The sequence below is a fragment of the Ailuropoda melanoleuca genome, chromosome 5 (assembly GCF_002007445.2).
Source record: "Ailuropoda melanoleuca isolate Jingjing chromosome 5, ASM200744v2, whole genome shotgun sequence".
Classification (NCBI taxonomy): domain Eukaryota; kingdom Metazoa; phylum Chordata; class Mammalia; order Carnivora; family Ursidae; genus Ailuropoda; species Ailuropoda melanoleuca.
Window position 1 is genome coordinate 28,472,851 of NC_048222.1, and position 11,584 is coordinate 28,484,434.

General features: G+C 55.1%; 3 protein-coding genes across 5 annotated transcripts; 2 read left to right on the top strand and 1 right to left on the bottom strand.

Moving 5' to 3' along the window:
• Positions 1 to 173: 173 nt before the first annotated feature.
• Positions 174 to 2,274, top strand: B3GALT4 (beta-1,3-galactosyltransferase 4). Of its 2 annotated transcripts, none has more exons than XM_019794219.2 (2): positions 174 to 339; positions 656 to 2,274. In XM_019794219.2, the coding sequence occupies exon 2, from the start codon at positions 678 to 680 to the stop codon at positions 1,830 to 1,832; it is 1,155 nt and encodes a 384-aa protein (XP_019649778.1). In that variant the 5' UTR covers positions 174 to 339; positions 656 to 677; the 3' UTR covers positions 1,833 to 2,274. The 2 variants fall into 2 exon arrangements, with proteins under 2 accessions (XP_019649778.1, XP_002914377.1); XM_002914331.4 differs by lacking the exon at positions 174 to 339 and adding an exon at positions 387 to 472.
• A 227-nt stretch (positions 2,275 to 2,501) lies between these two features.
• On the bottom strand, positions 2,502 to 9,808 carry WDR46 (WD repeat domain 46). Its single transcript, XM_002914329.4, has 15 exons — positions 9,648 to 9,808; positions 9,329 to 9,541; positions 9,138 to 9,218; positions 8,882 to 8,994; positions 8,670 to 8,757; positions 8,474 to 8,535; positions 8,130 to 8,234; positions 7,895 to 8,045; positions 7,642 to 7,777; positions 7,349 to 7,448; positions 3,505 to 3,818; positions 3,263 to 3,357; positions 3,013 to 3,108; positions 2,756 to 2,869; positions 2,502 to 2,643 (listed from the first exon to the last, which is right to left on the bottom strand). Exons 1-15 carry the CDS (start codon positions 9,804 to 9,806, stop codon positions 2,542 to 2,544), a joined length of 1,929 nt encoding a protein of 642 aa, XP_002914375.2. The 5' UTR covers positions 9,807 to 9,808; the 3' UTR covers positions 2,502 to 2,541.
• A 218-nt stretch (positions 9,809 to 10,026) lies between these two features.
• On the top strand, positions 10,027 to 11,455 carry PFDN6 (prefoldin subunit 6). Of its 2 annotated transcripts, XM_011218566.3 has the most exons (5): positions 10,027 to 10,157; positions 10,303 to 10,453; positions 10,703 to 10,773; positions 10,853 to 10,977; positions 11,205 to 11,455. In XM_011218566.3, the coding sequence occupies exons 2-5, from the start codon at positions 10,390 to 10,392 to the stop codon at positions 11,332 to 11,334; spliced, it is 390 nt and encodes a 129-aa protein (XP_011216868.2). In that variant the 5' UTR covers positions 10,027 to 10,157; positions 10,303 to 10,389; the 3' UTR covers positions 11,335 to 11,455. The 2 variants fall into 2 exon arrangements, with proteins under 2 accessions (XP_011216868.2, XP_034516430.1); XM_034660539.1 differs by lacking the exon at positions 10,027 to 10,157 and having other exon boundaries at positions 10,168 to 10,453.
• Positions 11,456 to 11,584: the final 129 nt, after the last annotated feature.

The window sequence follows — 11,584 nt, forward strand, 5'->3', positions numbered from 1 at the left end:
CAAAAGGGCTTAGCTGGTGTGGGTACCTTGGGCCTAACCAGTTGACCGCCAGTTTTCTTTTTAAAAGTTGCGGGGTGGGGGGAGGCGCCGAGGCCTGGAAGTTATGGGCTACCGGTGGGGATGAAATCCTCTTAAATCGTTGACCCGGAAGAGCTGGGCTCCGCAGCAGAGCGAGGGGGCGAGCGTGTGGTTGAGGAAGTTGGCCGCGGCTGGTAGGCTGTCCTGCGTTCGCCTCCGCGACTGCGGTACGCTCCAGATTCGGCTGCCGCCGGTGCTCTGCCTGCCGTATTCCGTCAGCTGCGGCCGCGAAGCTTCTAAGCAGCTTCCGGGGAGGCGGGTGTGCGTGCGGCCCTACATCCTCCCAGGGAGGGGGGCGGGACCCAGCCGCCACCGCGGGCGGGGGAGGGGCGGCTAGCGCCGCAACGAAACCTCGCCATGGAGCCGGGCTTTGGGGCGGCGGGGCCCCGACAAGGTAACCTCCCCGCAGTTACGCTGTGTCCCCCCTCCCCCCGCCTCCCGGGTCTCGGCGCTCTTCGGCGCCGGTACTGGCCGCGCGCACCAGCCGTCCGCTCCATCCCAGGCGTGGCCGGTTAGGGATTCAGGCCACGTACACCTGGGGCGTCCGCCCACTAACCGCCCTCCTCTTTCTCTCCAGGTCACTTGTGATACCCCACACCATGCCCCTCAGCCTCTTCCGGCGCCTTCTCCTTGCCGCCCTGCTGCTGGTGATTATCTGGACCCTCTTCGGGCCTTCGGGCATCGGGGAGGAGCTGCTGAGCCTCTCGCTGGCCTCCCTGCGCCCGGCTCCGGCCTCCCCAGGGCCGCCCCTGGCCCTGCCCCGCCTCCTGATCCCCAATGAAGAGGCGTGCAGGGGTCCCGGCGCCCCACCCTTCCTGCTCATCCTTGTGTGCACGGCCCCAGACAACCTGAACCAAAGAAATGCCATTCGGGCTTCGTGGGGCGGGCTGCGCGAGGCCCGGGGGCTCAGGGTGCAGACTCTCTTTCTGCTCGGAGAGCCAAGCTTGTGGCATCCTACGAGGGAGCCCCACGGCATCGATCTAGTGCAGGAGGCAGCGGTCCAGGGGGACATCTTGCAGGCGGCCTTCCGGGACTCCTACCGTAACCTTACTCTCAAGACCCTCAGCGGGCTGAACTGGGCAAACAAACACTGCTCCATGGCCCGCTACATACTCAAGACAGACGATGACGTGTTTGTCAATGTCCCCGAACTGGTATCAGAGCTGATTCGTCGAGGGGGCCGTTGGGAACAATGGGAGAAGGGCAAGGAGCCGCCTCCAAGAGAGGTTGAGGTTGGAGATGAAGACTGGGAAGTAGGGTCTGTCTTGAGGAGCCAGCCAACGCCTCTTTTGTACCTGGGCCGTGTGCACTGGCGGGTTCACCCCTCTCGGACACCAGGGAGCAAGCACCAGATATCAGAGGAGCAGTGGCCTCCCACCTGGGGCCCCTTTCCACCCTATGCCTCTGGCACAGGATACGTGCTGTCAGCTTCTGCTGTGCAGCTCATCCTGAAAGTGGCCAGCCGGGCACCCTCTCTGCCACTGGAGGATGTCTTTGTGGGGGTAAGCGCCCGACGGGGAGGCCTCACCCCAACCCACTGTGTTAAGCTGGCTGGGGCCACCCACTACCCCTTGGACCGGTGCTGTTATGGGAAATTCCTGCTGACATCCCATAAGTTGGACCCTTGGAAAATGCAGGAAGCCTGGAAGCTGGTGGGCGGCTCTGAAGGAGAAAGGACGGCACCCTTCTGCTCCTGGCTCCAGGAAGTTTTGGGCATCCTTCGGTGTCGGGTAATAGCTTGGCTTCACAGCTGAGTGTGCCTCAGGCCACAGGAGTGAGTGAGGGTCTAGCTGGCACCCCCACAACCTTCTCTCGCCCAGGCCCAAGGCAGGGGGCCCTGACTGGCTGCAGCTACCAGCGTCCTCTATCAGAGGCTCTATTACTGAAGATGGAGGGATACAGGAGAAATTCCGGGGCCCGGCCTGCCAGCCCCAGTGATGGTCACCAGGAAGAGCAAAACAATGCTGGGGTGGTTCTCTCCAGCTATGGCACAGGAGGGGCACAAGCTCCTCAATAAACTTGTCTGTCTACCTCTTCGAGTTCAGCGTGGTCCTCACCAGGAGTCCAAGAACGCAAACCTGGGGAGCGTGGAGGCTGCCAGACCATGCTGGATGGGAAGGACATCGCCAGGGACATGGGAAAGAGAGGAGGAAGGCCCCTAAAGAACAAGGCTAAGGTCACAGTGATAAATACAGGGTGGGGGAAGAAGGAGGATACCATGATCCCCTCAGATCCTAGAGTAGTCCCATACTAGGCAAAGGGAGGAGAACAGTTTTCCACGATGATCTAGACATATTATCCAAAAAAAAAAATCTTTAATACCAACCCAGCCCTGGAGCCAGCTGTCCCTCCCCAACTGGAGAAGGCGCACACCGCCCCCTCCTTATTCCAAGGAACAGGGCCAATTCCCCACAGGCAATCCTGGGGACAGACTGTTGTTCTCAGGCCACCGTGGAGCATGGCTCAGCGCACAAATCTGTCCAGGGCAGATGGCCGGGTCCTCAGGGGCTTGGCCTTCTTCTCTTGCTTCTGTGGCTGTTGCTCAAGGCTCTGCCGGACTTTATCCTGGGTGGGGAGACGGGGGCAAGGTGAGAAGTGGCAGGCTGCCAAGAGCAGAGGCACTGGCAGGAGGGTGCAGCCCATGGGATGCCTGGCCCATCCCCCAATGATCATTTACCCGGTGCTCCTCATCCATGACCTTCCTCTTCCTCTTCACCAGGCTTGCTGTCGAGCTGCGGCCCTTCCGCTTTGGCTTCGGCTGGAAGGGAGCTTTGGCCTCAGGGTCGTAGCCCTAAGATGGGGGTTAGACAAGGGTGAAATCCTCAGAGTCCGGGAAATGTGGCAGCCCCCATCTGCTGTGCCGTACTTCGGGGGACATGGCACAGGGAGCATGGGGAGGGTAGTAGGGCCTGAGCACTGGGGCCTGCTCCATACCAGCCTCTCTATCCGCTCCTTCTTCTCTTGCTCCAAAGAGATGACATCAACCTCTGCCAGGGCTCGTGGATCCAGACAGATGAGCTCTGCAGGGACCTGGAGGTGTCAGAGGCATAGGAAAGGGTCACAGGAGGCTAACCCAAAAAGGGACGGAGGCCAGAGGCTGCTAAATCCCACTCTTGCCAAGACTCTTGGGGTATGGAGAGCTCTCGCCAACCCCAGCCCAAACCACACACAGGCTCATGCTCACCTTCTCCAGCAGGGCCTTCACCTCCCACTCCTGGCGCTGCTTCTGGCTCCTATAAGGGTTACTCTCCAGGCCATCAAAGTTGGGTTCAGCAGCCCCTAGAGGGACAGAGAAGCATGGAGCCATAAACAGAACCCAGCCCAGCAGCTCCAACCCAACCAAGCCCTTTGCTCCTGGCTGTCTTGAGCCAACCCAAACTTCACCCAGAATTCATTGACACGGATCCCATCCCCTGGCCCACTCACCAGGGACCAGCATGCTGGTGATGCCGCCATTGTGCCCCACCCCCAGCACATCTTCAAAGGGGCAGAAATGAAGGCCATGCACGTGGCCTGAGAGCCGGTGGGTGAGGTAAGGCTGCTCCAGGGAGGGTGGGCTGGCCTTGCCCTGCCCTGCCCATATATTCACCACATCACTGATGCCTGCAGCCAGCAGTCCCCGCTGGGAAAAGGCCAGGTGCCCCGCTCCCTGGGGCAGGGTCCGAGCACTCAGAGGCTGGAACATCCCTCGTAGGTCAAAGATCTTCAGCTGGTGGTCCAGGCCAGAGGTGGCCATGTACCTGGTGGAGAGGGGGCAGTCAATGAATCTGTTGTGTGGGCTTACTGAACAGGGCTGTGACCAAGTGCAGGCGTAAAGTCTTACAGATGAGGAAACTGAAGCTCAGAGAAGGGAGAGCGCACACGTCCACCTGTACCGAAATGACATGTTCTGCCGCGCACACAGCACAGTGGCTCAGCAAAGAAAAGGACTGACAGCAGTAGTCAGGGAGGACTTCATAATAAAACTGGGATTGGAGCTGTTCGAGGTCATTCTCAAGGAAGCACAAGAAACACAGCAGGTAAAATGAAAGAACACCACAGCGTGGAGGTGAGATGGAAACAGGTCTGTTTTCGGGACTGGTGGGACAGGAGGTCAGCAGGATGACGAGGGGACAAATCGGAGGGGCTCTTTAAACTCAGACTGAGGACCCAGATTCCCCAACACTGCTCTCTGGCAATGAGAGACAAGCAGACAAGCTGAAGCCTGCATGGAGCTGAGAAAAGCAGAGGAAACATGACAATGCGCTGGAGGACCGTGCCCCACCCTGTTTGCCTGGAAGAAGGGAGGGCAACACTCTCGGAATCCTGCACTGTGGCTGTTTGTTTTCAGAGGTTGGGAGTTTGAGAGGGAGGCTGAAGGGAGACCAGCAAGGCCAGGGGATGTCAGTTTACCAAGAGGCCACAGACTCTCTTCTTCTTGGCTGTCAACCTCAGAAGAGGGAACTGAGGGGCTCCTACGAGAGGGACGAGCCCTGTGATGGGGCTGAACACACGCCCAGCTGGACTGTACTGCAGACACAAGACGATCAAGGCCCCAGTTACAGCAGGTAGGACGACCACCAGCGCTAGCCAGGAATTACTGAGGGCTCCTCGGACACAGGGTCAAACCTTTCAGTCAACCCACAACTCAAGGGCACATGCTGGCTTCTCTCCCCACTTCTCTTTGGGATCCATTGCACAAATCCCAGCCCACTGGCTGGATGACATCCAGGCTACACTACCATGCTTCTAAACTTGCAGAAAACAGTTTAGCTCTGAGAATTCAATCCAATCCTAATGCAAGCTTCCAGAATGCCTCTTAAGGCAGACACTAAGCCTCATCTCTGGAGCCCCTGGGGCTTGTCTGAGGTGCTTCCGAGGAGGACCAGAGATAAGCAGAGGTGGGCCTAAGATCAAGGACCACAGCTGTTCTCAAGGTGTTGACCAAATCTCAGGGAACTAAGTGATTAGGCCTTGGGCACAGCATTACCTGACCGAAACAGCCCAGAGAAGGCAAATCACAGCTTAGATTCAGGGGTCCACAGAAAGCACTCTCCTAAAGTCAGGCTGGCACAAATACAGAGTAAAAACAGTTGAGACAAATCACTTGGCCCCAAAGATACAACAACTATGGGAGGACAAAGGGGGTCTGAGCATCTGGAAGGTTTTTATAAGTTGGTGGCTACCAGGCTGTTACTTTTCCTGACTTTCTTTAAAACCATTTAAAAATAAAGTTACATGGTTTATACCTCATGTAGAAGATTCCTGCACAGTAGTGTGAGAGGAAGAAAACAGCTGTGGCAAAGATCAGTCTGCCAACAGCACCAGGACACGCCAGAAGGAGGAAGAACCAGAGGCTGGAAAGTGGCTGCGAGCGTCATGCACCTTCAAAGGAGAGCGCAAGGATGGAGAGAAACAGACCTCGGAGGGCCCTCCAGGGGACAGCAGCCGGGACTTCGCAGGGGGTCATGGGCAGTATTGAAGTGATGTCACCAAAGTAGCTGAACCTGGGCACCCAGGAAGCACCCAGGAAGCAGCAATTTGGTTCCTGCCCTTCCTGATAGCTGAAGACCATGGGGCTGTGTAGCTAGAGGTGTCAAGTCAAATTCTGGGTGACAGGAAAATGTGGCAGAAAGGGAGCAAGCAAGGAGGAGTCAGGGAGTGGGATGACCTGTCCCGCGACGGACACATTAAGTCTGGGGTGACAGAAGACAACGCAGTAGAAATTCAATGCATCTCCTGAATAATCATTTCCATAAACTACAGCCCCCCATCTCTGTACATAAAGTGGAATACTGTACAGGGCAGGCTCGATGGCCTCTAGAACCTCAGCCCAGAGCCCAGCCCGCAGCAGGTGCCTGCGAGTGCCTAATAAAGCAATTAAGAGGAACACCCACTAATCCCATTAGAGGGAACTGTATGGAACACAGCACGCCAGGTATGTACACACACACACACACACACACACACACACACACCCCTGACGGCACAGCGGGGCAGCTGCAAACTCCCCAAGAGTAGAAATTCAGAGCAGGCCCACCATTCCTATCCCTCACGTCACCAACCGGGCCTAAAGAGAACGATCACCTTCAATGATGCCAATGGTGAAAGCCGGGGCTTCATACTCCCTGGGCACCATGCTAAACTCTATATGCCTTAACTCACGTTAACGTCGAGGACGGCTTTACGAACTAAGCCCAGGGCTTGGTGACCTACAGCCCATGAGCCAAACAGCTCTGGCCCACCACCTACTTCTGGACAGCCCTCAAGCTCCGAATGGTTTGGCCATTTTTAAGCGCCCAGAAAAGTTCAAAAATATTTTGAAACAGGTGAAAATTACATAGAAGATTCAAATTTCAGCGTCCACAGAGGAAGTTGTATCGGAGCACGACTGCACTCATTCACTGGCTTCTTCTGTGGTTGCCTTTGTACTACAATAGCCTGGGAGAGCAGTCAGGACCGACACCACATGTTGCATGTCACCTCTTTGCACCACTTGCGGGCTCATGACAACTCACAGTGACACAGTTATAACTTGACAGCGTTTCAAATACCACCTATCTCATCATCTGTGTGAAAGAGGTCTTTGAAGATGAAATAGGTAAAATCTCTCCAGAGATCAATGTTAACAGATAAACATTTGTAACTGGGTTTGCTGATTTAGAACATAACTTTGAACCTCAATTGAGCAAAATGTTATCCTCAAAAAGAAGAATCCAATTTTTCCCATTAGTAGACCTATATTACAAAAATACTATATTCTGTAACTATTATATTTTGAATTTTATTGCTTAAATATTTGTGATGCTTTGTTCTCTCTTACTAAAATACCTATATGATACACTCAGATTGCCTCTTGGCCAGCAAAACCTAAAATTTTTACTATCTGGCTCTTTACAGAAAAAGCTTTCTGACCCTTGAGCTAGATACTCATCCCTACTCTTGGGGCGAGGAAAGTATGTGGCACAAAGAGGTTATGAAATGTGCCCACACTTACATGGCTGGTCAGTGGTTAACACGAGGATTTATTTACCTTCTTGTTTTTTTTTGAGTAGGCTCCATGCCCATCATGGAGCTCAATGCAGGCCTTTAACTCACGACCCTAAGATCAAAACCTGAGCTGAGACCAAGAGTCAGACACTTAACCGACTGAGCCACCCAGGTGCCCCAACGAGGATTTAAACCTAGACAGCTTGACTGTGAGTCTGTGCTCCTAAAGGCACACTGCCTTCTATACCTTTCTACCCAGCTATGACCTCCCCAGCACCTCATGACCAAACAAGTGACTTACGTGCCTGTAGAATCTACAGCCACAGCCCGGACCCCACCCCGATGACAGAGAATCTTTGCCAGTGGCTCCTTCATGGCCGGACTCCATAAGGACACGGTACCTGGGTGTCAGGAGAGAGGAGCCAAAGTTACTAATAGGCGCTGAGGTGATCACATCTGGGAAAGACGGGGTCTCAAGGCCAAAGGGTAACGAGAGGGAGGAACAGAGGCAACCTGGAGGCACTTGCAAAGTACAAACATAGAGGCAAAGCTGGTCAGGGTGATCAGAGAGTCAAAGCTCAGCCAGAGACCAACCATTGCTGTGTCCGAGATGGATGACGGCATTGTAAGGGTTCTTAGTCATGACATCCAGCCGTCCAGCCCGAGCATTCAGAGCTGCCACAATCTTTCCCACTGACACATCCAAGTAGGTCAGAAACCCTGTCTCTGCCTGAGAAAGAGAGAGAGAATGAGTCCTGATTGCCCTCTGTCCTTCTACTGGGATCCCAGAGAAGAAGCAGTCTTCTCAGGGGCTGCCACCCAGTCCCTGTGCTCCGTAGTCACTCACAGCCGTGGCAAGGAGGAAGTGGAAAGGCAGGAACTCCAGCCTTGTGACTCGGTCACAGCGGCGGATACAGTGGAGCTCGATGCCCTGGTTGTCATAGATGTGAAGCCAGCGATTCTGAGCGACAGCGAGCAATGCCTCCGAATGCAGAAACCTGGAAGGAGAGGAGAAGTTGTTCAGTGGAAAGGGGGTCAAGGCACGGTCATTCTCCGGAAGGGGATGCCTCACCCACACTGACCGGATGTCCCGCACGGCCTCCATGACGTTGATCTCACACATGAGCCTCTTTGTTACCCAGTCCAGGGTGGCCACGTGACCCCGGCGCCCTCCAAAAGCCAGGTGTCTGTTGGAGGCAGGGGACAGGTAGAGTGTCAGTGCAGGAAAACACCCTGACTCAGACCGTTTGAGGTCTGTCCCACCACAGCCCCTCCTCTATATGCTCACCCTCACATGCAAGCAAATCACAGGACCCTCCCCACATCATCAGCCTAAACATACACTGGTACGGCCGAGGAGGGCGTGGCTGAAGTGGTTAAGCAGATGAACCACATCCTAGTTCAACACACTGCTATCCAGCCTTACCTCCCGGTTGGGGAGTAATTCAGTCTGTAGGGTCCAAACTGCCTCAAGTTCAAATCAAAGTGCTGAGAAAGGAAAGAGTGGTGGGAAAAATCAAGAAAGAAGTGGCTCCTTTCAGTTGTTCCCTCTTCTAGTCCCCATTTCCACCTTGCTCTGCACCACCAATCCAGCCAGTGGCCCCTTTTCAACTCAGCCTCACCTTGGCTGCACTTGCAATATCCACAGCCTCCACAATGTCGGCCTGGCGTATCTTTGCTGTGTCTTCCCCATCCTCCCCTTCCAGAAACCTAGGAGTGAGTGCTGGAGTTGCAGTAAAACTCCCAAACGTGCAGCGGGTGGACCAACATGAAAATGAGAGAGAAAAGCCCCATAAAGCAGGGCCTGCGGAGGCCCACATTAGGGTCCACTTACCCGGGTTCCTCAGCAAGCAGTAGTTCAGAACGAGCAGCTTTAATACTTATTTCCTCTTCCTCAGCTTCGGCCACCTCAAGTCGGTTTCGGGTTTTGGACTTCGAATGTGGCAGCTATAACAACGTTGGTGGGAGAAAAGTGGAAGAAGAACCAGACATTATGTGGGGTCCCAGTAGAACCACAGGGCCCCCCTCCATCCAACTCACTCGTATACTCCTGGGCTGCAACTTCTCCCCACTCTCCGGCTGGTCCTCACCTTTTTGGATTTGTCAATGCGACGGAACTTCCGAGCTACCTCCACAGGGACCGGGGCAGGGCCTGGAAATGGATCCTGGGCCTGGGGAAGAAGAAAACAATTAGCAAAGAGGCTAAGGTTGATGACCCCGATCCTCGCACCCGTAAAGCACAAGGGGACTTGCCCGCCACCTATTCAGATCCCAGGCTCACCCCGGACACGCTCCGCTGAGGCTCAGTATTCCCCCGTTCTCGGGGTTTCTTCGGGAGCTGTGGTTTCCTGGAGATCCGAGACTTCTTTGCGATGTTAGTGTTCTTTGGCCTCTGGGGGCGGAGCTCACGATTCCTCTTCTTGTTACGAGGGGGCCCTGGAGAGGCTCCCACAGCGGTCAGAGTGGTTTCTTCCTCCCAGTACCTCCGCGGTTTCTACGGGCACATCAGAAGCTCTAATAGTCCATAGGCCCGCGCCCCGCCCCGCCCCCCGGGACCCCGCAGCTAAAAACTGCCCTTCCTAGGGAGGAGATGTCTCTACCTTCTTCTTGGCCTGAAGTCTGTCCTTCTTGGGCGGGACATCCCTGCCCGGTTTGGGGGCTGTTTCCATCTCGCCCACCCGAACGACGATCCACGTGCAAACTCCTCTCAGCTGTCCCACAGACGGCTTGTAAAATCCCGGAAGTCCGCCTGCCCTCATCCAATCAGCGCCTACCAGGTCTGAAGCCTTCTAGGCGCCATCTTGAATGAGGGCTCACTTTCTCGAGGGGCGGGGCAGGCTTTGATCCCGCAATCCGGAGCAGCTGCTTATGCCCGAGTAATGAAAGAAAGGTAGTCCGGGGCTGGGGCCTAAGTAACGGTGCGCATTCTCCTTCCGGCTTCGTTTCCCCATCTTGCCTAAAACCTCCTGAGTCCAGTCTTCGGACGGAACACCGTTCATTAAACATGCCAAAACTACAGTTCCCGGCATGCATCAGAAGACAGCTTCCGGCGCCGTCTTTTCCCAGCATTCTTTGTTTACTTCCAGGTTTAGTAATACTGAAGGGAGAACGTGAGTAGGGTTGGGTTACGGTTGCGGGCTTTGGGGTCTTGCTGCGCCCGCCATCCGCCGGGGCCAGGGTAGAGGGCTCTCCCGGCTGGGGTGAGGCTGCGGTGCCCCGGGAGGTTGCCTCTCAAGAGTGCTGTTATTTCCGCAGGCCAGGCCAGAAAGGGGAGTTCGGGTACCTTCCACAGTGTGAGACCCAGCGCCCCTCTCCCGCTCCCCGCAGGCCTTCGTCCCCGCCATGGCCGAGCTAATCCAGAAGAAGCTACAGGGAGAAGTGGAGAAATATCAGCAGCTACAGAAGGGTAAGGGAGCAGGGTCGGTGCGGCCTCGCCCCAGTCCCTTCACTCAGCCCAAAGCCAAACCAAGATAATGATTTCTGCCCCACCCGAGGCCCCGCATGCAGCTCCTTCCCCATCTCAAGTGCTCTTCCCCACCCACTGACCTGCCGCCACTTCCTTGTCTACTTCCTCAGCTCCATTTTCTTCTCACCAGGATTGGGGTCAGGGGGCACATTTCAGGTTTCTAATCAAGCCTTTTTTCCCAACCCCCAGACTTGAGTAAATCCATGTCAGGGCGGCAGAAGCTTGAAGCGCAACTAACAGAAAATAATATCGTGAAGGAGGTGAGAAAGGACTTGTGGGGGCGAGGACGGACCTGTACTGGCTTTGGTTCTGATCATGTATGTCCCATCCCTTCATCAGGAGCTGGCCCTGCTAGATGGGTCCAACGTGGTCTTTAAACTTCTGGGTCCTGTGCTGGTCAAACAGGAGCTGGGAGAGGCTCGGGCCACTGTGGGGAAGAGGCTGGACTATATCACAGCTGAAATGTGAGTCTTTGTTCGGCCACCCTGCAATGCATCTGACACCACTAGAGTAGAGGTGTTGAGGAGCCATTGTAGAGTAGCTCCCGCGTAGCCGCCTCTTGTCCAGTTCCTCTAAACCCTCTCCAGATCTCATGTTTTCTATCAATCTCCTCCTTGCCTTCAGCACTCTCAGTAGTAAGTCCTGTGAATTTCTCCTTATTTGCTTCTTTGTCTCTCTTCCCTCTCCTCAGTAAGCGATACGAATCCCAGCTCCGGGACCTCGAACAGCAGTCAGAGCAACAGAGGGAGACCCTGGCTCAGCTCCAGCAGGAGTTCCAGCGGGCGCAGGCAGCCAAGGCAGGGGCTTCTGGAAAGGCCTGACCCCGTGGGTTGGGGGGGGGGGTGGAAGGGACGGGAAGGAATGAGGCAGATCTAGGGTCTATACTGTAGCTAATAAAATGTGAAAACACCTGGCTGTTTTCTGACCAGCCACTTTCTGTCATAATTGTCTCCATTTGTTCCCTGGGCCTCTTCCACTTTATATGTACACCACGTACATTACTCCGTCAGGTCCAAATTCTTGTAACTGGAATCTCTCTGCAGCAGAGTAATCCTTCCTTCTTTCCTGAGA